Source organism: Pleurodeles waltl, chromosome 2_1 (assembly GCF_031143425.1).
Source record: "Pleurodeles waltl isolate 20211129_DDA chromosome 2_1, aPleWal1.hap1.20221129, whole genome shotgun sequence".
In the NCBI taxonomy this organism is placed as follows: Eukaryota; Metazoa; Chordata; class Amphibia; order Caudata; family Salamandridae; genus Pleurodeles; species Pleurodeles waltl.
Genome location: NC_090438.1, coordinates 34402006 through 34427304, shown reverse-complemented (window position 1 = coordinate 34427304; position 25299 = coordinate 34402006). Strand labels below are relative to the sequence as shown.

At 46.2% G+C, this 25299-nt stretch overlaps 1 protein-coding gene across 13 annotated transcripts in view; it reads right to left on the bottom strand.

Moving 5' to 3' along the window:
* Positions 1–25299, bottom strand: part of MED12 (mediator complex subunit 12) — a 786294-nt gene that overhangs the window by 705349 nt on the left and 55646 nt on the right. For 7 of the 13 annotated variants that reach the window (XM_069209253.1, XM_069209261.1, XM_069209285.1 and 4 more), the window contains exons 4-9: positions 24063–24222; positions 23390–23437; positions 22594–22769; positions 21029–21139; positions 20383–20637; positions 7541–7687 (exon numbers count right to left, since the gene is read on the bottom strand). In XM_069209253.1, coding sequence (XP_069065354.1) covers positions 7541–7687; positions 20383–20637; positions 21029–21139; positions 22594–22769; positions 23390–23437; positions 24063–24222 — 897 coding nt within the window. The remainder of the gene's footprint in view (positions 1–7540; positions 7688–20382; positions 20638–21028; positions 21140–22593; positions 22770–23389; positions 23438–24062; positions 24223–25299) is intronic. The other 6 variants (XM_069209266.1, XM_069209276.1, XM_069209303.1 and 3 more) reach the window with 1 other exon arrangement.

The window sequence follows — 25299 nt, the reverse complement described above, 5'->3', positions numbered from 1 at the left end:
TCTCATTTTACTCCAGGGTGCAATGTTGGACTTTGTCAAAGTCAGCTGAGAGGTCCAGCAATATCGGAGGCAGGCGTCATCTTCATCTATTATCAAGAGGGCATCGTCTACAATTATACAGTAGAGCTCTCCACGTTGTAGTGTGATGTGAAGTCAGACTGGTAATCTGGGATACTGTAGTTTATTGTACTACAATTGCCTATTTAGAGCTTACTAGTGTTGTGTAGCCATTTTAGTTATAGCTCCATGCACATTATATTAACACACTAGGCCGCTGTGCACTTTAACCTAGATATGTTCTATTCAGCTTCGCATTATATATTATTATTACAATTACCATTTTACGGTCTTGTTTTATTTTCTGTTTATCTAACTGTTTTTGCCTAGGCCAGCACTCTGTTCTCAAACGAGACATTCTTGATCACTCTGTGCTTGTTCCAAGGCTACAGCTCGGTACATTGCCGGTCAAGGTGATAGAAGTCAAGTCTCCAACATTCGTAGAAAATACACATCCTTCCATAGGGACATTTTCTCAGAACATCAGCTGTGTTATTATATAAATACTTCCTTGTCCCGTTACACGTTAGAAGGAGATTCCAGCCAGGGAAACAAGACTGTATGCTGATTGCATCGCTACAGATGCTAACGCAGACCACAGGCCTTTGCTCAGGTATAGGGGTTGATGTCTTCCCAGGGGAAACTGAAAGGCAGAACTAGAGCTTAACATGCTGTGTTCAAATTATAACTTAGATAGGAAATAGTCCATCGATCAAAGTGACAATATGATAGCGTTGTTTTTATGCTTCACTCTTCTCGTCACAATTTTAATACTGTCACGTTGTGTCATCCTGGTTATTGCAGCTCACGCTTTGCTATCTAAGATGCAGTCGTTTTATTAAACTCATTATTGAAACATATACTGCTTCTGTTTGTCATTTATATATGAGACTGAATTGTAAATGAGAGAACTGGATGCGACCCGAGTGACTACAACTTCCTGAGAAGCCTAGTATGTCATACGCTTGGCTGCCCAATCATCACTATCCTTTAGTAGCAATGAGGCACTGCTAGTTAGCCAGAGCAAAACCCGGATTAGAGCGACAGGTGTCACCCGCAGTGGGTAAGGCTCAGCCTCCCACACCGCGGATGATTCTGCTGCTCAAAATCCAGTAGTCTCATTAGAATAATGAGAACCTACACGACATGGCACCGCCAACATTTGGTCAGGCTCTAATTTTCGGGTCCTCCGGAGTATCTCAGTCTCATTATATATAATGACTCCTCAATACCGTATGCGGAAACGTCCATGGTACTGAGGATTTCTGCCCCAGCTGCGTAGGTTATCCTATTTGCAGCTGGAGATTGTTCAAGATTGATCATTAAAAGGAAAGCCCTATTTGGTGTGCGTTCTCTGAACTTAGTGTCTCTACAATGGCGAATCCACAGCAGGTACAAAAAGCGGTTAATATGAGACAACCTCTAACTGCACATTTATTAGCGAATGGCCTAACGGCCCAGGAGGGGTCCAGTCACATTTGTGGTGGATGCCCATGCAGCTTATAGAACAGAACTTTTTTATTCTTGGGTCACATTTCCAGCATTTGATTGGAACACGAATACATTTCACCAATATACACCTGCAAATGCGCCTGGACAATACAGAGAATACGCATATTTAGAGATACCACTATCTTATCAAGAACATAATAATTGGCTTGATGGCGCCCTATCCCACACAATATTACCAGTAAGGTTAGATCCTTTAAGTAATGACAGTCCTACCTGGCCTGTATTGGCCACTTATACACCACATCCTGTGGTTGCAAATTTAGCAGTAGCTGAGGTTCGTCGTTTATATACTGAACTTACAGCGATATATAGACGATTAGTACAATTTGTAATGCAAACATTAAATACAAACCCAGCACGTGCACCATGTCACACAGCCTGCAGGGGCAGTCTGCATGGAATTTGTATGGGGGGTCACTTAGGGTGGCATAATACATTCTACAACCCCTAGGGACCCTCTTAGTACCTGTGCTCTAGGAACAAGGGGTGCCATTTACTAGGGACTGACATGGGTGCTAAAGTGCTTGGCAATTGGGTTACAACTGGGTATTTCGTTTTTAAGCGGAAAGAACACTGGCACTGAAGCCTGGTTAGCAGGCGTCAGTGCACTGTCAAAGTTGAAAACTAGCATCTAGCAGTTCACATGGGGGCAAGAAGTGTGTGAGGGGGTGGACAACCTGCAAAAAGCCTGGCTTCCTACAGTCCCCTTTGTTCATGGGGTTCTAGATTGACAAGTATTGCTCTAATGAGACACAATCAGAAATGTGAAAGGTTTCGATCTTAGCCAGAAAATCGAGTCCTTGATCACTTTAAATAGCCAACTTTAATGGGAAATATATATCAAGAAAGGAACATAGGAGAGAAAACAAAGCCATGTGCTGGGAGGGAGGTGGTTAGGTTATTGACAAGGTTCTGTAGGGTACACTCTTCCACGGGATGTCAGGAATGGGAAGAGACATATTGTGTTCACCCCTTGGGGATGACAGTGTTTAAGTCCCCCAGAGACTCCAGCTCAGCTCAACAATATGACCTAGTGGTTAGAAGTCACAGTGCAGGATTAGTGAGAGCTGTAGCAAAGGCTCTGCTATCTAACTCTCCCTGTGAGGTTTCTCAAACTGCAGGCACAGGGCGCTTAAGATATTCATCATTGAAAATCCTTAGACTCGCTATGTGAGTGAGGAAAAAAAAAAGAGAGGCTCTGAAAGCTTACCCGGTGATATCACCTGGGCTTCAAGTGTATCAAAAGGTTCCAAAATTGTGACTCACCCGAAAGAGAGAGGGATTGCAGCTTAAGCAATTGCCTTCCCCTCCCTGGACAGACATTCCCAACCAAAGCCCTCTGCAATATCTGAGACAAACTGGTCTCCTGGTAAAGTAATCTAAATGACTGAACAGTCAGCTAGGAGGGGAAACTTCTCTCAAACATGGTCTCTAGAAATAAAACTGATCCAAAAGAAGAGTTTCCCTCCATGTGACCAGGCATTGAAGCTCCACCAAACGAAACCACCCGAAAAATATCTGGCATTCTGTAAATCATCTCCCAGCAACTTCCTAGGAAACCACTTTGATGATGTGCCAAAGCTTGGGACTCCTCTTCAGAAGATTCTTGCAGCCATATGCACATTGAAAGACCCTTAACACACTCATCTCAGGCAGGGATGTAGCTTGGTCAGTAAGATAGGGGGAATAACCTTCAGACTTCCAAACAAGCACACAAGAATACTTTATATGTAAAAGATGTTTAGTACAAAAAAGAACATAATATGAAACGCAAGACATGTGAGAGAAGTAAGGAGGCAGTGAAAAGGAAGAGGTATGCACAATGTAAGGAGTAGTGTAAAGAAATGGCTCCCTGTGGCAGTTACCCCCCACTTTTTGCCTGATACTGATGCTGACTTGACTGAGAAGTGTGCTGGGACCCTGCTAACCAGGCCCCAGCACCAGTGTTCTTTCACCTAAAATGTACCATTGTCTCCACAATTGGCACAACCCTGGCACCCAGGTAAGTCCCTTGTAACTGGTACCCCTGGTACCAAGGGCCCTGATGCCAGGGAAGGTCTCTAAGGGCTGCAGCATGTCTTATGCCACCCCGGGGACCCCTCACTCAGCACAGACACACTGCTTGCCAGCTTGTGTGTGCTGGTGGGGAGAAAATGACTAAGTCGACATGGCACTCCCCTCAGGGTGCCATGCCAACCTCCCACTGCCTGTGGCATAGGTAAGTCACCCCTCTAGCAGGCCTTACAGCCCTAAGGCAGGGTGCACTATACCACAGGTGAGGGCATATGTGCATGAGCACTATGCCCCTACAGTGTCTAAGCAAAACCTTAGACATTGTAAGTGCAGGGTAGCCATAAGAGTATATGGCCTGGGAGTCTGTCAAAAACTAACACCACAGCTCAATAATGGCTACACTGAATACTGGGAAGTTTGGTATCAAACTTCTCAGAATAATAAACCCACACTGATGCCAGTGTTGGATTTATTAAAAAATGCACACAGAGGGCATCTTAGAGAGCCCCCTGTATTTTACCCAATTGTTCAGTGCAGGACTGACTGGTCTGTGCCAGCCTGCTGCTGAGAGACGAGTTTCTGGCCCCATTCGGTGAGAGCCTTTGTGCTCTCTGAGGACAGAAACAAAGCCTGCTCTGGGTGGAGGTGCTTCACACCTCCCCCCTGCAGGAACTGTAACACCTAGCAGTGAGCTTCAAAGGCTCAGGCTTCGTGTTACAATGCCCCTGGGCACTCCAGCGACTGGAGGTGCCTGCCCCCTGGACACATCCCCCCCTTTTGGTGGCAAGTCCAGGAGAGATAATGAGAAAAACAAGGAGTCACTGGCCAGTCAGGACAGCCCCTAAGGTGTCCTGAGCTGAGGTAACTCTAACTTTTAGAAATCCTCCATCTTGCAGATGGAGGATTCCCCCAATAGGATTAGGGATGTGCCCCCCTCTCCTCAGGGAGGAGGCACAAAGAGGGTGTAGCCACCCTCAAGGACAGTAGCCATTGGCTACTGCCCTCCCAGACCTAAACACACCCCTAAATTCAGTATTTAGGGGCTCCCCAGAACCAAGGAACTCAGATTCCTGCAACCTAAGAAGAAGAGGACTGCTAAGCTGAAAAACCCTGCAGAAGACGACGGAGACACCAACTGCTTTGGCCCCAGCTCTACCGGCCTGTCTCCCCACTTCGAAAAGACACTACTCCAGCGACGCTTTCCCCAGGACCAGCGACCTCTGAATCCTCAGAGGACTGCCCTGCTCTAGAAGGACCAAGAAACTCCAGAGGACAGCGGCTCTGTTCACCCAAGACTGCAACTTTGTTTCCAAAGAAACAACTTCAAGACAACTGCGTTTCCCGCCAGAAGCGTGAGACTTGCAACTCTGCACCAGACGCCCCCGGCTCGACTTGTGGAGAACAAACAATTCAGGGAGGACTCCCCGGCGACTACGAGACCGTGAGTAGCCAGAGTTGCCCCCCCCTGAACTCCCACAGCGACGCCTGCAGAGGGAATCCCGAGGCTCCCCCTGACCGCGACTGCCTGACTCCCAGATCCCGACGCCTGGAAAAGTCCCTGCACCTGCAGCCCCCAGGACCTGAAAGATCGGAACTCCAGTGCAGGAGTGACCCCCAGGAGGCCCTCTCCCTTGCCCAGGTGGTGGCTACCCCGAGGAGCCACGCCCTTGCCTGCATCGCTGAAGAGACCCCTTGGTCTCCCATTGATTCCAATTGAAAACCCGACGTGTGTTTGCACACTGCACCCCGCCGCCCCCGTGCTGCTGAGGGTGTACTTTCTGTGCTAACTTGTGTCCCCCCGGTGCCCTACAAAACCCCCCTGGTCTGCCCTCCGAAGACGCGGGTACTTACCTGCTGGCAGACTGGAACCGGGGCAACCCCTTCTCCATTGAAGCCCATGTGTTTTGGGCACCACTTTGAACTCTGCACCTGACCGGCCCTGAGCTGCTGGTGTGGTAACTTTGGGGTTGCTCTGAACCCCCAACGGTGGGCTACCTTGGACCCAAACTTGAACCCCGTAGGTGGTTTACTTACCTGCAAGAACTAACAATTACTTACCTCCCCTAGGAACTGTGAAAATTGCACTGTGTCTAGTTTTAAAATAGCTATATGTGTTTTATTTGAAAAGTATATATGCTATTGTGATTATTCAAAGTTCCTAAAGTACTTACCTGCAATACCTTTCATGCAAAGTATTACATGTAGAATTTGAACCTGTGGTTCTTAAAATAAACTTAGAAAAGATATATTTCTATACAAAAACCTATTGGCCTGGAATTGTCTCCGAGTGTGTGTTCCTCATTTATTGCCTGTGTGTATGTACAACAAATGCTTAACACTACTCCTTTGATAAGCCTACTGCTCAACCACACTACCACAAAATAGAGCATTAGTATGATCTCTTTTTGCCACTATCTTACCTCTAAGGGGAACCCTTGGACTCTCTGCATACTATTCCTTACTTTGAAATAGTGCATACAGAGCCAACTTCCTACAAGTAGTAAGTGAGAGAAACAAAATTTTGTAAAATAATTCAAATTTTTAAGGCTTTCAAAACAGACATGGGAGAGCATATGTTTGTGTCAGTGTGTGGGGCATAAATGCCAGGTGAAATCCGACAGACACCTCACTATACCTGGCTGAAAGCAACTGTACCAAACTATTAATCAGAAAATACATTTATTAGGGAGGTGCACTAACCCAAACACCCCCCCCCCCTTGAAGCTACGCCCCTGATCTCATGAGGTTGGCACTTGTGAATAGTTAATCATCATCATCATCATCTCCACAGTTAGCGGTACTGATATTTGTTCTGTAGGGTTTTTACACTTTGAGGATAAAATGAATGTGTGTACTGCATCAAAAGGAGTGCCTGACTTTGGTTAGGTTTTCACATGTCAAGAGTGGCACTGTAAGCATAGAGTCGCAATGTATTCTTTGGCTTTGTAAATGCGTGTTAATTCTGGCACTGCTAGTACAGCATCAAAAATAATGGACCTACAAGTCACTAAAATAATCTAGGTGCAGAGTGGCCTGTGACAGAATCGAGACAGCCAGAAATGTTTCACAATGCTTCGGTTACCATGCTAGATTCTGTGTTGAAACCATACGGGGAAGGCCAATACAAATCTGCCACAACTGTTACTGTTACTAGGCAAGACTGAGTGGAGCAAGAAGCCTCCTCTATGCTAAGCAACCTCTACCCAGCCTTGCGGGCCCCTAGTTAAAATCGCAGTAACACCACTTATCCCCACAACCTCCTTCAGCCTGGTGTCAGACACAGATGTGGGTTGGCCATTGGATGGCAGATACAGAGGCTGGTGAATTGTGTTTATCATCAATTCCAAAAAACGTCTTTCACCTCTCCAAACTTTGGAAGAGAAAAGTGAAGAGGACACACATTTGGAGGTGTTAGTGAAGTGTCAGCTATGGATGTCGGGAGACAGTTTACATTATGTAGGCGGAGCTCTAGAAGATGATATGCTGTTTATCTAATGCAAACTCACGAGTGATTCTCCCCACAATGGACAACATGTATTGTCCACTTAAGCCACAGTAACTGCACTAGATCTGAGGCACATCACAGCTACCACTATGCATGTCATGCATCAACAGTCCTTCAAAGCAACAACTATAGGCTGCTGCAAGAGACATTCCAAGAGGCAGCCATTCGTTCACCACCCTTGGAGAACAGTGGGCTGTATAAACCGGGATAAAACACACTTGTTACTCAATGATCACACAGAGGTCGCCTTCTATAATCCCGTTCCACCCACCTGAACTTCACACATGCACTTAGGCGGGGAACAGCAAAAGCCCCCGGGCTACATAACTGTGGCGGGTTAAGGCAAGTAGTCTGCTGATTATGTGAATCCTTCAACGATGCCCCTCAGCATTCCTAGGCAGCAATGGGTAGACACAAACGGGATCCAGGGTTCGGAGGAAATATCACACTCACCTGCTGTGTGAAGGCAGTGTTGCCCCCTGGCATGGGAAGGCTGGAAGGTGCGATGGGAAGGTGGTCTAATGGAGAGCCAGTTTTGATTCGACTGTCGGTCAGTGAATAGTGCCAGACCAGAGCACTCGGGCAACATAGTACAATACTCTGAAAGAAAAGAACAAGTGGCAGTTTCACTGACTGGCAAGGGCACCTACATCACACTCCGCGGCTGTATACACTCGGACACTGGAGAGGTAAGTCACTCCTCTGAACCACAGGTTCATGTGCACTTGCGAGATTAAACACAGACTGAACATGCTTGGACCTCCCACTCAACTTCCGTACAGAAGCATGTGATGAGATGCATCTCAGAGATTCTTGAGGGTTATGGAGTTGAAATTCAAGATTACAAAGTGCAGGTACTGCCCTGGCATAGAAGAGACAGTTGGTTAAACAATAAGGCATCAGAGGATGTTGTTATGGTAAGGTTGAAAATATCTGGCTAGCAAAGAAGAATCTGCAGAAAAAAAAAGAACTCCTCCTTATCACCCTCAAATTTCAAAAGAGGCTCTACAGAACAAACTGAAACTTTAAGTTGTATTTTCCAGCTCCAACTCTCAAGCATATTCACTGGGCTTCACCCTGGAGCATCCTATCTCTCTTCCTCGCACATTATCAAACACACCAAATCAATGAATTTCTACTTCCACTCCCTAAAAAAAATATCCAATGAAGGATTTCCAACTTAGAATGCCAGCACTTGCTTTTATGTTCTAATCAGACACTGGCTAAGCTGGTAGGCTGCAGTTTATGACCAGGAGGCCTGATGTAGCTCGGGGTGAGGACATGCCCATGCAGATGCAGTAAAAATTAGGAGTCAATTGCCCCGTGTAGGGACCTGGGTTCTGGTTGCAGTCCACCCCTCCCCCCATGTTTTGGCCTGCTTTTTAGGTGCAACTTTGACTGAAGTGCATTGGATTCCTGCTAACAAGGTCCCCAGCGCCAGAATTCCTTCTCTAAAACAAGACAACTGGTCACTTAATCCCCAAGTGAACAGGCCCTTCAGCCCCCTAGAGGTCCCTAGTAAATGGTACCCCTGGTACCTAGGGCATGGGTACTGAAGAGGGTTTGTAGGAAGCTGGCCTGGTGTGTGATGGGTACCTATGGTACTTACACCATATACCAGGTCCAATTATCCCATCTTAGTGTAGTGTAGTCAGTGTCTAGAAGCCGGGCTCTCCAGAGGTAGCTGTGGATAAGCAGCCAAGGCTTACCTAGGAAACATGCAAAGCTCATGCAATACCACTGTAGTCACACAGCACTTACAAATATGAAAGAAAACACTCAGTTGTACAAAAATAAAGGAACTTTATTTTTGGAACACAATACCACAAAATACTAGAAGGGCAGCCCTTTAATAGGAGGTAAGTAATCAATATATACACTAGTAAAGACTGATATGCATAGAAAAGTTTAGAAAAAACAGTGCAAATAGCAATAACCAATAGTGACCCTAGGGGGAGCCCAAACCATATACTAAACAAGCATTTGCAATGCAACGGGTCTCGCATTTACTCATGTTAGAGCTGATAGCGTTGTAAACTCATAACCTGACTTTTCAGATATCGGCTAAAGTGCATTTATGCACGTAACCCGAAAAAGTACAATTAACTATGTAAAGCGCTTCTACCAAGCGATATCGCGCTAGTAAATTAGAGAAAAAGTAGCCCATGAGCCGGACAGAAAACAGCGAGCCTCGCATGTTTTCTGTACTTGGTTGATGCGCTCGAGGAGGGCTAGCCACCGGAAAAGGCATGACCTATGCATGCCTTAGACTAATGAAAGCAAGCAGATTTTAATAGGCAAGCACACGAACCAATAAAAAACACGGACGTGACGTCAACAGGGCTCCGAGCCCTTTTCTAAACACTAAAGCGTCTCGCTGCGATACGCATGCGCATGCAACGCAGGCTCGACCCTAAAAAATGGAATGCGAACACCGGAGCCCAACCCTAGGTAAGTAAAATGTGTAGAGAGTTGCTGGGAGTACCAGGAAACCACAGAGGTCAGTAACACAATACCACCCCCAGCGACTAGGAATGTAGGAGTAAATCACTGGATTTTCCCCAAACCCAAAAGGAGGAAAAGAAGAAGACACCCAGAGAAGACTGCAAGAAACCACTGGTGGATTTGTGAAGAAAGAAGACCTGTGGAGAGAGGGGACTAAGTCCAAGAGTCACAGTGGAGTCCAGGAGGAGTAGGAGCTACTACCCACCCAGCTGTGGATGCAGGAGTTGGTTGATGGTGATGAAGAACAGGTCAGCACTGCAGTACTGGAGCTGGAGAAGAGTTCATGATGGATGCAGAAGATATCCCACGCTGGAGTGAAGACTGCAGACGGGTGTCAGAGCAGGAATTCCACCAACAAGCCTTGGCAAAGGCAAAGTTGCGGTTAGTGGGAAAGTGGTGCTGTCGGGGACCAGCAAGGCCCAGGAGGGCTCAACCCACAAGGGGGAGTCACAAGGGACCCTCGGCGTCACAGAGAGACCACAGGAGCAGAGGCAGCACCCACAGAAGTCCCACAGGACAGGGAAACAGGAGCTGCAGAAGGACCCTGCACAGCTGAGGGCTAAGCATGGCGGGAAGGAGTGCTGGGGACTGGAGCTGCACGTCACCTGAAGATCCCTTGGAGGAGATGCAAACAAGCCTTGGCAGCTGCAAGAGGTGCGGTGCACAGGGGTACTGTCCTGCATGGGAAGGCAAGGGCTTACCTCCACCTAAGTTAGACAGCTGGCAGAGAGGACCAAGAGGACTACTCCAGACTACCACCTGTGATGCACGATCCACTCATCTCAAAATGAAGGGAGATCCACGCAGCCAGCCGTCGCTTGTTGTAGGTGCCTGCGGTTGCAGGGGAGTGACTCCTTCACTCCAAGGGAGATTTCATTTTCTTGTGCAGGTTGAAGAGTTGCAGTCTTCTGAGGATACGCGGCGAGGGATTTGTTGCAAAGCTGGCAGGAACCCTGGAAACAATGTTGCTGAAGAGTCCTTTCTTCTTGGAGGCAGCTTGTCAGGTCCTGGAGGTTCCTTTCGCAGTTCCAGGGGCCAGAAGTCGAAGCAGAGGTTGCAGAGGAGTCCTGCTGAAATCTTGCAAGCTGAATCTTAGGACCCACCCCAGAGGAAGATCTTAAATAGCCCTTTAATCGGAACTGGTCACCTAAGCAGGTAAGCACCTATCAGGAGGGGGGCTCTGACATCCTGGCCACTCAGATGCTCCCAGAATTCCATGCCAACCTTGGAAACAAGACAGCAGAACTCAGGGACCCTCTGGAGGAGCTCTGAGCACCACCACTGGGGTAGTGATGAACAGGGGGTCCTTGAACCGGTGTGGACTGGTGTAAGGAAATGCCTCCTTGGCATGGTTGCCCCCTGACTTTTTGCCTTTGCTGATGCTATGTTTACAATTGAAAGTGTGCTGAGGCCTGCTAACCAGGCCCCAGCACCAGTGTTCTTTCCCTAACCTGTACTTTTGTATCCACAATTGGCAGACCCTGGCATCCAGATAAGTACCTTGTAACTGGTACTTCTAGTACCAAGGGCCCTGATGCCAAGGAAGGTCTCTAAGGGCTGCAGCATGTCTTATGCCACCCTGGAGACCTCTCACTCAGCACAGACACACTGCTTGCCAGCTTGTGTGTGCTAGTGAGGACAAAACGAGTAAGTCGACATGGCACTCCCCTCAGGGTGCCATGCCAGCCTCTCACTGCCTATGCAGTATAGGTAAGACACCCCTCTAGCAGGCCTTACAGCCCTAAGGCAGGGTGCACTATACCATAGGTGAGGGTACCAGTGCATGAGCATGGTACCCCTACAGTGTCTAAACAAAACCTTAGACATTGTAAGTGCAGGGTAGCCATAAGAGTATATGGTCTGGGAGTCTGTCAAACACGAACTCCACAGCACCATAATGGCTACACTGAAAACTGGGAAGTTTGGTATCAAACTTCTCAGCACAATAAATGCACACTGATGCCAGTGTACATCTTATTGCAAAATGCACCTTAGAGGTGCCCCCTGAAACTTAACCGACTGTCTGTGTAGGCTGACTAGTTCCAGCAGCCTGCCACACCAGAGACATGTTGCTGGCCCCATGGGGAGAGTGCCTTTGTCACTCTGAGGCCAGTAACAAAGCCTGCACTGGGTGGAGATGCTAACACCTCCCCCAGGCAGGAGCTGTGACACCTGGCGGTGAGCCTCAAAGGCTCACCCCTTTGTCACAGCCCAGCAGGGCACTCCAGCTTAGTGGAGTTGCCCGCCCCCTCCGGCCACGGCCCCCACTTTTGGCGGCAAGGCTGGAGGGAACAAAGAAAGCAACAAGGAGGAGTCACTGGCCAGTCAGGACAGCCCCTAAGGTGTCCTGAGCTGAGGTGACTCTGACTTTTAGAAATCCTCCATCTTGCAGATGGAGGATTCCCCCAATAGGGTTAGGATTGTGACCCCCTCCCCTTGGGAGGAGGCACAAAGAGGGTGTACCCACCCTCAGGGCTAGTAGCCATTGGCTACTAACCCCCCAGACCTAAACACGCCCTTAAATTTAGTATTTAAGGGCTACCCTGAACCCTAGAAAATTAGATTCCTGCAACTACAAGAAGAAGGACTGCCTAGCTGAAAACCCCTGCAGAGGAAGACCAGAAGACGACAACTGCCTTGGCTCCAGAAACTCACCGGCCTGTCTCCTGCCTTCCAAAGATCCTGCTCCAGCGACGCCTTCCAAAGGGACCAGCGACCTCGACATCCTCTGAGGACTGCCCCTGCTTCGAAAAGACAAGAAACTCCCGAGGACAGCGGACCTGCTCCAAGAAAGGCTGCAACTTTGTTTCCAGCAGCCTTGAAAGAACCCTGCAAGCTCCCCGCAAGAAGCGTGAGACTTGCAACACTGCACCCGGCGACCCCGACTCGGCTGGCGGAGATCCAACACCTCAGGAGGGACCTCAGGACTACTCTGATACTGTGAGTACTAAAACCTGTCCCCCCTGAGCCCCCACAGCGCCGCCTGCAGAGGGAATCCCGAGGCTTCCCCTGACCGCGACTCTTTGAATCCAAAGTCCCGACGCCTGGGAGAGACCCTGCACCCGCAGCCCCCAGGACCTGAAGGACCGGACTTTCACTGGAGAAGTGACCCCCAGGAGTCCCTCTCCCTTACCCAAGTGGAGGTTTCCCCGAGGAATCCCCCCCTTGCCTGCCTGCAGCGCTGAAGAGATCCCGAGATCTCTCATAGACTAACATTGCGAACCCGACGCCTGTTCCTACACTGCACCCGGCCGCCCCCGCGCTGCTGAGGGTGAAATTTCTGTGTGGGCTTGTGTGTCCCCCGGTGCCCTACAAAACCCCCCTGGTCTGCCCTCCGAAGACGCGGGTACTTACCTGCAAGCAGACCGGAACCGGGGCACCCCCTTCTCTCCATTCTAGCCTATGTGTTTTTGGGCACCACTTTGAACTCTGCACCTGACCGGCCCTGAGCTGCTGGTGTGGTGACTTTGGGGTTGCTCTGAACCCCCAACGGTGGGCTACCTTGGACCAAGAACTGAACCCTGTAAGTGTCTTACTTACCTGGTAAAACTAACAAAAACTTACCTCCCCTAGGAACTGTGAAAATTGCACTAAGTGTCCACTTTTAAAACAGCTATTTGTCAATAACTTGAAAAGTATACATGCAATTTTTATGATTTAAAGTTCCTAAAGTACTTACCTGCAATACCTTTCGAATGAGATATTACATGTAGAATTTGAACCTGTGGTTCTTAAAATAAACTAAGAAAATATATTTTTCTATACAAAAACCTATTGGCTGGATTTGTCTCGGAGTGTGTGTACCTCATTTATTGTCTATGTGTATGTACAACAAATGCTTAACACTACTCCTTGGATAAGCCTACTGCTCGACCACACTACCACAAAATAGAGCATTAGTATTGTCTATTTTTACAACTATTTTACCTCTAAGGGGAACCCTTGGACTCTGTGCATGCTATTCCTTACTTTGAAATAGCACATACAGAGCCAACTTCCTACAACTGGTTTATGCACAGAGGGCACCAAATGTGCCCTTCAAAGCAAACCAGTGGCTTGTGAAAGCTACCTCTCCCAAGCCAGTCACACGTATTTCCAAAGGAAATCCTTTGATCTGCCTTCCGCTGCTTGATCAGATCAAGCAGCAGAAGGGCAGAAACCTGTCTGATGGGTGGCAGCAGCTGGGCTGCCTGGAAAACCCTGGAAGACTGGTGGTAGCATTGCTTGGGATCCTCTAAGGACCCCCTAGAGTGCACTTAATCATAATTCCAATACTTGCAACAGTATTGGAGTATGATTCAGACATGTTCGATACCAAACATGCCCAGGTTTGGAGTTCCAATTATGTAGCTGGACATAGTTAGTGACCTAGTAAAATGGCGCACCCGCACTCACAAAGTCCAGGAAAATCGATCTGAAGTTTGTGGGGGCACCTCTGCTAGTGCAGGGGTGTCCTCACACACAGGTACCTGCACCCTGCCCTCTGGGCGAGAGGGCCTGCCATAGGGGTGACTTATAGTGACCTGGTGCAGTGACCGGAAGTGAAAATGGGAGCATGCACCTGTTTCACGCAGACTGCAATGGCAGGCCTGCTGAATCCTTTGCATGGGCTCCCTATGGGTGGCAGAATAACTGCTGCAGCCCATAAGGGTCCTCTGGAACCCTAATGCCCCCTGGTTACCTAGCTACCATATACTAGGGATTTACATGGGGGGACCAGTATGCCAAATGTGGAAAAGAAAGGTACAATTTAGAAGAGAGAGCAAAACTAATGGGGTCCTTGTTAGCAGGATCCCAGCAGACACAGTCAAACACACTGACAACAGACATAAAATGGGGGTAACCATGCCAAGAAAGAGGGTACTTTCCGACAGGGTTCCTCAGAGCTGCAGAACTTGTGCCACTCTGAGGGACCGGGCACTGACCTAATGCAGACTGCAATTGCAGGCTGCGTGACAAGGTGCTCTAAAAACATGACATGGCACACTTGTGTGTCATGCCCACTAAGACGCTCCTTGTAATATATGTAAGTCACCCCTACAGCAGGCCTTCTGCCCTAAGGCAGGGTGTATTATATTACAAGTGAGGACATAGATGCATGGGCAAATATGCCCCTATAATGCATTTGTCGATTCTTCGACATAGTAAGTGCGAAGAGAAGCCATTTTAAATACATGTGCTGGACACTAGTCACTACCAGTTACCCAGTTACATGACTGCTTCTCTGAACCTAGGGATGTTTGGTATCAAACATCCTGTATTAATAGACCCTCTCTGGTTCCAGCGATGGATTTATAAATACATGCACCCAGAGGGCACCTTGTAGGTGCCCTCTGAAAAACCTACCAACTGCTGGTAAGCTCACTGACCGGTTCTGGCCAGCCTGCCACCAACAGATGAGAATCGGACCTCGCAGGGGGACAGCATCCCCTCTCAAGAGGTCAGAAACAAAAGCCTGTCGGGCTGGAGTGTTACCCACCTCTCCCCACAAGATGACCTACATTCCAAGGCAGGAGTTTCAAAGAAGCTCATCGCCTTTGGTATGCAGATCTCCTCTACCTCAGAAGAAGATGCCGACCCCCTGCCTCAGGGTCCATATGGCACCTGGACAGGCGGGAAAATTAGCTATGCAGGAGTTGTGTCACACTTCCAGAATGGGAACACGCATAGCATGGCCAGCCTGAAGTGGACACAACTTAGGAAATTCTGCCATCTTGCATGTGGTGGAATTTAGAGACTCTGGACAGGGTGATGCCCACTTCCCACAGGAAGTGGTCATCTAAAGGGCGTAGTGGCCCCAAGGGTAGGTAAACCATTGGCTACTACCCTACACTCCCATTAATGCCCCCTAAATTGAGTATTTAGAGGACCCCCTGATACCAGATCCTCAGATCTTTGCTGGACACGAAAGGAGGAGTGGACAAGAAGCCTTCTGAACCTGAGAACCAAGGAGCACAACTGAATTGGCACCAACACTGCCAGTATGCCTGCTACACCCGACCCTCAAGCAGCAACTGACCCGTCCTGCCACTGCAGCCTCCAAGAAACTGTGAAAGCTGTCAGTGCTACATAAATCGCCAAGAAAAGGAGTGGAGGAGCTGCTTCCCTGCATCCTCAGGCACCCAAGAAAGAACTGTGACGATTGGGACTGGCAACCAAATCTGATGCCGGACATCACCACTGCACCCGAGCCACCTAGCCCATGTTGAAGTAGGCCAATGGTGTCCGCATATTTACTAGGCCCTCTAGAAGAGAAGTTCGCCCACTGTGAACTTCCTGACAGCCTCCGCAGACTGTTTCTGCAAACCCCCCTGCAACTGCAAGTGACTAGGAGGCAACATCCAATGCCCTAGGACACCTCTGCACCCATCTGCCCCAGACCCAGAAGAGGAGAACCAAGGGTGTCCCTATGTCTCCCCACCTTTTGAGACCTGAGCAACACTTGTTGGCGTGGTCAGACTGAACCCCAGTCCACACCTGCAGAGTGTTTCTGCAGTCCCCCCCTGCACCGCAAGGAACTACAGTGCTGGACCAGATGCCGGAAGACACACCTGCACCGGCTCCCCACAGCCTGAGAAGGAGTGGACCGACAGTGTCCACATGTGCCAGAGGACCTCAAGGGTAGAGCCCCCCTGTGGGTTCCCATGGATTGCCCTTCCAGGCCATCCCTGCAGCGACTGTGTAACTGACTGATCACCATAGACTTGATTGGGACATCCAATGCCATAACACACCTCTGCACCTAGGCGCACCAAAGCGCCCCAAGGTGACCTGTTGATGTGGCTATGGACCTTGTCTCGAAACCCCATTAGTAAGTTGTTGTATTCTACCTGGATTGGTAGTGTTGTTTCCCTCCCCAGGAATGCTTTGCAGCTTCCTGAAAAATGCACTATCTACTTTCAAAAACTCTAAAAATTCATAACTTGAAAAGTACTCACTTGGCTACCGTGATCTTGGTATCAAAGTTTATATAAAAGCAATGCATCATTTTGATAAATTAGTGTGTGGGTGTGCCTTATATACTTAGCACTATTCTCTGATATGCCTAACTGTTCGACCACACTATCCCACAAAAGAGAGCATTTGAGATGGCATTTGTGCCTCTGTGATAACTCTGGGGATAGCTTGGACTCTTTGCAGAGTGTACCTCATTTTGGTCCACTATATAAAGAGCCAGCTTCCCACACTTGAAAGTACCTAGTGGGCCCCTTGTCTGATCAGGGCTATGATCCTTACAGAAAGTCATGGTCCCTAGATACGAGCAGCAGTGAATTTGCTCAGAATCTGACCACAGGGAAAGGAACTGTTTCAATGTGAGATTGTTAAACAGTGCAAGAATATGACACATCAGACTAGCAGATGTGAAGGGAGATACAAGATAAACACCCGCTCCACTACAGGAAAGAGAATGGGGTTCAAAGTTGTTGATATGATGAGTGACAAACTGATCAGGAGACAGGGGGACGACTTAGAAGATTCCATTCTGAGTCAATTGGACAAGGTGGATAAGATTGTTCTATCAATGGGAACATGGCAGGAGCATGCTGAAAACAGTGTTGTCATTGCAGCAGCTAACAAGACAAAGCTGGAGGTAAAGGTGCAGGGAACTGAAATACACATGGATTCTATCAAAACAGAGCCTGGAGATGAGCTTAACGTAACAATCAATGATTAATGCTGTGTTTCTTTTTGTAGAGTAAACTAGAGATGTTGGAAAGTGTACATAAAATAGCAATTGCTGGGGTCTTGGGGTTCCCCTCTGTTGAGGGGACAAATCTATTCTAGCAAAAAAGGCTCCGAAGTTGCACTCCAGATCTCTCAAACTTGGGCAATGAACTGGAGAGCTGCATGGTCATGGTGGTACAAAAAGGCCCAATCTTGAAACATGGTTTTGAAGAAAGCAGCTTTACTAAATCAGGAAATGAAACTTAGCCGCAAGCAAACATGCCTCTTCCTTGAAGTAAATACGGAAACTAAATAGAAACACGAGTCATTACGGAGGCCTGAGAGGAGTTTCAAGCTATTATTTCAGCTTTAGAAAGAGTCCTGCTCAGCACATGGCACCCAACAACGCTAAGATAAAGACATTGCGATGCAACCAAGTAGTTTTTAGATAAACTAAAAAAAGACATGCAAACAAGTTAAATGTGAAACCCCTTGCTGCTTTTCACCCAGTAGGCTAAGCAATCAAGATATGGCATGCAACCATTCCACACTCATTAGCCGGAGTTAAAGGAAGCTGCCCTATCTTAGAAAATATTTGTGACTAACAACTTTCATTTTCTGTTGTGTATGTCGCAACACTTTCTTTTCCACCAACTTTCATTTTCTGTTGTGTATATCACAACACTTTATTTTCCACCAACTTTCATTTTCCTTTCAACCAACGTCTCTAGAACTCCTCCTGCATTTGCAATATAATGTTCTGCAGGATTAGGCTTGTGAAATGTTGACATTTAAAAAAGATAAATAATAACAGAGGCAATGGCTGAAGGGTGGGATCAGGTGGGGCTTGTGTAATGTTTGAAGACAGCGTGCCAAAGGTTCTACAATTTAGTGAGATTGCTCTGTTTCTCGCTGCCATGAATAATGAAAGGAAGGTGAACTATGTCATCACAGGGGTGGATTACTACTATTCAAATAAAATATGTTTACACATGGGAAACAGTCACAAGTAAATAGCTTTTCCTTCACCAGCACAGAACCTTGAACTTATCTGTCTGTTAACAGATTTCATTGTTTTTAGTTCAGAACTTTTTATTACGTTTTAGGGAAAAAGAACAAAAAATAAATAAATTAAGGTATACTGAGAGACCTATATGTAGGCCCAATGACCAGATTTAAAAGCTGAGGGAAGCAAGTTAAACTTTCAAACTCCATGTGACCATGTCATATTGTTTGCTTCACCCACAATTCAGACCCTGAATTTATAGTCAAACTTCCAGGGAGCGCCTCAGTCACAATAATGCAAAGAAACGTTCCCACATAATCCTGAGTGTAAAGGGCTCTTAGACTCCTAATATTCTAGGACTGTTAGCCCATTGCTCAGGAGCCTAACGCTTTCCAGAGCTATGCACTGCTAAATTAGGAGTTCCAATGGAAAACTCCTTTAAATACTGATGGAACAGGTGACTTCTTTGCTGTGTTTTCCAAGCCTCGACTCGTAACGTGTGAAGTACAGTTTAAGTGATGTTACACTTCCAGTCCCTTCCCTTAAAAAGCTTCTGCAACACTCACATCAGCGGATGAGGAGATCTAGGCACCTTTTGCACAGAACATCTGAGAAAAAGGCCAATATCGTAACACAAAACCTTACGCACCACAAGGTGCTGGTAGCAGGAATCACAACACAAATGAAAATACCATCTTCAACCCAGATGGAGGTTAACACTCCAAAATCAGAAAAAGTTACTCCATCCTGACTAGCAGCAGAATGTCTTCCAGGAAGCATCAGCCAATCATCTAGCTCATTCTCACTAACCTTTACCGCAACTAACCCAGAAAGTCTCACCTAAGACATTTGTTACGAGCACTGCTGACCCAATTCTATGCCCTAAATGTTGAAAGGAAATATCTGCCCATGTGCAGCACAAGATGATCCAGGCCCATCCAGCCCTGTAGTGTAAAAATTTGCCAAGCTCCCTCGTACTGCCATCCGGCAACAACTCTCTTTCAACAGCTGAACCTCAAAGGACTGCAATCAGAATCCTACAAGGGGAACAAACGTTTGAATTGAAGAAAAGATGCTGTTCTCCCTCCCTCAGATATGCCCACAAAGACTGTATTTCTAACACAGAAAATGTAAAAAAATAATAAGGATTAAGATTATAATTTATCATGGGAATAAACCCTAAATTTGTGTCCTGGGTACTTGGCAACCAACAATACTATAGTCTGGGTATGCCTAAATGGCACTCATGTCCAGTCCTACACAAAATATACCTGTGTAAAGATCCCAAAAGTAAAGAGCATTGTTGGTAGGTTCATGCTCTATAAAGCACATACCTACATATACCTCACGCAATCTCAAAACAATCTTTAAAAATGCAATCCAATTATCTACTCCTCAAAAGCTTCAATAGAAAGATTTGTCTTGTACATCTCCCAATAAGCAAGTGTCAGCACTTCAACTGCTTCTGTCGGCTATATCAAGACACTGAGCCTGCTGAACATTAGAACAAACCTCCCTGCCAACTACATGCCAGACCGTTCGTGATAACACGCTAAGTTTACTAAAGTTCACAATACCTGAGACTTCTAAATCACCTCATTTAAACACGGAGGCTGGTGCAGACAAGTAAAGTCCAATTACATCCAGACAACCCTTAGTTTTCTTGTCAGGTTGCTGGTAATAAACATTAAATTCACTTTTGTTCACAGATGTCCAAGGTGCTGGTCCAATGTATCTTAGCATATATCTCTTTATATGATCTGTGAGCCCACCAGCTCCAATTCAAATGACAAATGTATGGCAGGATAGGTTTCTGTGTTAGGCTCTAGTCAACATAAGGACCCTTTAACAAAAAAGGTCAGGTGACCACTGAACCTCTAGGATATACCGCAATATAGGCCTTGTAAAGCATTCCACCTTTTCTAGCATCCCATTATCTATCTTCAAGGAGGTGAGACTTATCTAGACAAATACAATTGTTACAGACATCAGGGGCATGAATAGCTAATAGAGCTGGAGAAGAGAAAAGAATGTGTCTACTGTAGATTCTCCTAGAACATAAACAGAAATTAACATGTCCATCAAGGTGCTCACAGTACCGAAGGAAGGTCACAAATACCTGCAGCATGCAGCTGAGGCCAAACACGACGGGCCGGTGCTGAGGACACATCAGCAGATCACTGAAGGGAGACTGTGGTGGGTTTCCAGAGGACGGCTGTGGGGTGGGTGTAGAAGGCATGGTGTTGGTTGTCTGTGCAGAGATAATATGGGACTGGTGCCCACCAGTGCCCTCTAGATGCATTGCCAACCTCCGTGTACAGAAATATGACAGACGCCGGGAGAGGTACGCAGACTGAGCAAACTCCCCAGAGTACTGCAAGAGAGAAATTAAGCAATCAAATGCTACAGGAAAAAAACATTGCATGCATCACAAGTGCATCACAAGCAGAAAAAGTGGAACACAGATTAGTTCATAAACAAAGAGAAGTAGCAACCCCAAGTCGACCAGCTAAAAGAACGTTTTCAGAGCAGACGTAGGAGCCAGCAGTGCATGGACAGATATCCTAGACCTGTGGAGAAGCGCAGAGCCTGCCATCACCACAGCTTGCTTTCTGGCACGGTCTCCTGTCCAGAGGTCAAAGGACACTGTCAAACACAAGTTCAAGTTCGAAAGCAGCAGAATGGACAGATAAGAAAGCAGCAAAGACAACAAACAGATTGAAGCTCATCAGAGTACAAGTCGGTTACATTAGAAAAAGACTTACTCGTAGGAGCAAGGGCAGAAGCAATTTGAGTAATTCATCCTCTCCGGGCCGGATCTTTTCAAAGCACTCCAGGACCCAGGTAAGGAACTCATGACGGTCCAGCATCCCATCCTAAACAGAGACAAAAGGGACAAGAGGGTAATATAGTCTGAGACCTGGTTTACCACCCTAGTGACAGGTGTGCTATCCTGCTCTTTCACTGGGCTTTCTGACTGACACTATGCATTAGTAAAGTCTATAGTTAGTGGAGGCAGTTTTCTCAGTTTCCAGACCTGTTCAAACCATGTTCACAACCAACCCCTATGACTCAAGAGAGCTGGAATTTAGAAGCACACTTGGATTGGATTCTAAGTTTAGTTTATGGGTCCACTGGGTGCTCCAGGAACTGTTGGCACCATGAGCACCCTAACAACTTGTTCACAACCACTCCTTTATATGCAGGGCACTTAAGCAGACGTCTACCAAATGGTGTGGTCTTGTGTGAAAACTACAGGATATTGGGCCTGTGTGACCGAGACAGAGGGCAGGCAGCTCACAGCAGACCCTGCTTATTGTGTAATGGGGTTCATGAAGCGCACCAAAACCACAAAACACCTGCATAGATTCCTAGATCTCACCTTGGTGCTAACGAAGTAGTTTTAAATGCTTTAGGGTTTGGCAAATTAATGTTTTAGGGGAATTAATTTGTCATGGTTTAACTTGCCTCTGTTATATATTATTTAACTAAAACTTTTTTCCATCATTATTGCTAATGAAAGTACTTCCAGACATGTAAGTTCAGACTAACGGTTGTGCAAAAACACACTTTAATAAGTACCTCTCAATGCAGTGCTATAATGTGCTATTAGTGTAAAAGCTTCTTTGTTAAAGAAATAGACTTTTTTTATTAATTTTTTATTTTAAAGAGACTTTATCATAGTTTAATTAAATAGCACGTAAGCTCATCCTTGGGTGTGAGTGGTCGTTCACCTATGGCACGTGAAGTAAGAGTAGATGGATTAGCACCCAGGATAGTGTGCTGCATGCCTAAATACTCATAAGGTCCCAAAAGCGAGACCTATTGGCTATGCCAATGCTTGTTTTTCATGTCAATGAGATGTACTTTGTTGACCTTGGAAACCTAGCAGGCTGAAGGAATAAGTCAACATTCTTATATCCGACCTTTAAGTTTTACACTGGTGTCTGCCAATGCCACGTCCACCTTCCTAAATTCCCTAGGAGCCATTTGGCTCCTAGGGAACTTAGGATGCAGGTTTACAATTTTGAGAGACAATGGACGTTAAACGAATTGGATCAGAAACTGGGAGACTTTTGCCACAACTATTAATTTAACATCCATAATACAGCTTCTTTCGCACATGCAGTTTTCCATCCACTCCAAAAGACAGTTCTATGTGTAGATTAAGCAGGTGTCGAAATAGGTCTATGGCACAGCATCATTGCTGAGAACAAAACCCTAACAGGTTCTACAACTGTCAACCAGCCAATTAAAAAACACGACAAATGACCATACAGCATAGCACTGCAAAGAGTGCTATGAGAGTTTTCTATGATTTACCACATACCTGGAACATGAACATGGCAAGCCGCTCATTGTACTCCCACTGCTTAAGCGCCTGCTCGACTTCTGGTGGCACTGGCCCCGAGGGAGAAACGCAGCCAGGGCTGGACTGCTGGCGATAATACTCTGCTATTTTCTGCAGTTGCTCCCAGAGGTACTTGGTGATGATCTGAGTCCATTCTAAAAAGAAACACCAAGGTGAATAAGGGGACTTGGGAACGTTTCAGAAGTCAGATTATAAAAGATGTCAGCAGGCAGCTGATGAGGAGAAAATGAAGGGGGAAGCTCGAAAATTCACAAGAAAAAAACAAGATACTGAATACGGAGTTAGGAGAATCGGGGGCAGAAGGTCAAAGTCTGAAAGGGAAGTGTTCCATGTAAAAGGAGAATTATGCAGCAAGGAAGGAAAGAATACATAAGATAAGAGGACTAGGTAGGAAAAGAGTATTACGAGAAGTCGGGAAAATGGACAACAGGACACAACATCTCAATAAAGGCTTGAGATGGAGAACCAAGATAGCCAAAGGGTGACTTATCCCACAGATATCCAATGAACAGATGAACTCCATGGTTTGTAGTGATGGTGAAAGAAGACTAAATACTTGTTTCGAAAGAGAAGAGGACATTTAGATACCTTAAATGACATGGCACCGTGGAATGAGGAAGAAGGCCCAACTACCTTAAAAGAAGGTGCTGGCATGCAAAGTGGGTGGTACAAGTAAGAGGCGATCCAGGCTCCTTGGAATCATGTGCTCAGTGGAAGATTTGGGGGGTGATTAAGTGCTCAGGATCTGACTTACCTGTGAAGGGGGGAACATGGAGGGAAGCCCGAGGGGATGACCGGTAACCTATGAAGGGGCATATGATAAAGTGTTGGTGCAAGGAATAAGGGGAGACCATAGATACCTAGTGAGAAGATCACACTGGACTGTGAGGAAGAGGGGCGTGAGGAAGGAAAGGAGAAGTCAGATCACTGGCATGAAGCAAAAAGTGGTGCAGAAGGGGAGATCTGAGGGAGCACGAAAAGAGTGGATGAACTTTGTCATCGCTTGATCAATCTTCTGAAGTGAAGGTGACAAACACTCATCTCTCATGGGAATGGTTAGCTTATGAGGCAGCAGACTATATGTAAGGAGAGAAAGAGGGGTACAGCACAGTCTTGAGACTGGTCAATCTTTGCAAGGTAGGAGAAGTCTGCTGACAAAGCAGATCTTAGAAGTTTCTCTTGCAATCAATCAATTTTTGTGCAGGCAGGAGCGACAGAGGTGATCTGAACAGTGGAGTAAGAAGTCAATTAATTCTTGTGAAGTACAAAAGGTCCACCGTGACAGCTATATTGATGCAATAAATCATTTCTTGTGAGACAGGAGTGACAACAGGTTAACAATGCCTTTAGTTGCTATCAGAGGAACTCGTTTTTTTAATTAAATCATACTGAAAGTGCTAAGGGGTACACATGAGCTGAAATGTTACCTATAAAAGGATCAATGACGTGCCGTTTCTTCACTTTAGTCTCAGTAATGGCAGCATAGTAAGCACACGTCATCTTTATCAGCCAAGCAGCCCTCATCACAGACACCGCGTACTTCGCCAAATAGACAAAGACTTCTTCCTTCTTACTGAAGATGGGAACCTGCCGTTGGAATTAGTATGTAAGACACAAAGGTAATATGCAATGCATTCAGCAAATTCACCCACGTTCACCCTTTATAAGTCAAACAAATAAGCACTGGCAAGGCCAACATGTCTCACCTTTTAAATGCTGGCATAGGTAGACCTATTGACTTTGTCAATGCATGTTTGTTTTGACACAGTCTGTGGCCAAACCATTTGAAGATAGCCATCTATGCATATTCATGGCTTAAGACACAAAGTGTAAAACAAATCATTCCAAGATGGGCGATCATGCATGCGCAAGACATGTGCTCATCTTGGAATGATTCTTTTTTTTTTTTTTAATATACTCTGTTCTCAATTTACTCTTCCAAGTTGGTGGCTGAGCGTTTTGAAATGATAAATTAAGAGTATGCACAGGGATGCTGCAAAAACATTATTAAAGGAAACAATCTGCAGCTGCCGGATCTTTGGGATTTTTTTTGTTTAAAAAAAAAAAGCAGAATTGAGAAAAGAGTCGTTGAACATATGTGGAAGAGCGGAGAAAGTCATGCACTCTCATGGAGTATCAAAAGGCAAACAAAAAAGTTTCCTGGCATCAGCAATGGAAAAATACAACTCAGCCAATAAAAAAAACAGATATGATCTAGTGGTGGAACTAAAACAAAACATGCTGAATTAGTGGCATTGAACTGAGACAGCTATTCTGTCATTAGCAAAGGGCTGACTCAAAGCCCATTATGTATTACTGTATTGTGGACTTTAGGTCTTTGACTTGACAACACACAGCTAAAGATTTCTTAGGCAAATCCTAAAAGAAACATAATTATGTTTAAATTGCTCAAGTAGTAATAATGTCTTAAAACGTTGTAGTGTTCAATACCTACATACTTGTTACAGCATACAGCTTCTTACCTTCACATAATATATGACCAGTTGTTGCACTTTCTGAAATATCAAGTCTAACACATAGGCAAGATGGAATGGCTTATAAAAATGGCATAGGAAGCAGTACATTTTAACACATTAGGAGACAACTTAAACTAATTTAAATTCAAATGTTAGAGGTTGTACGAGCTTTCGAAATTGGTAGAGA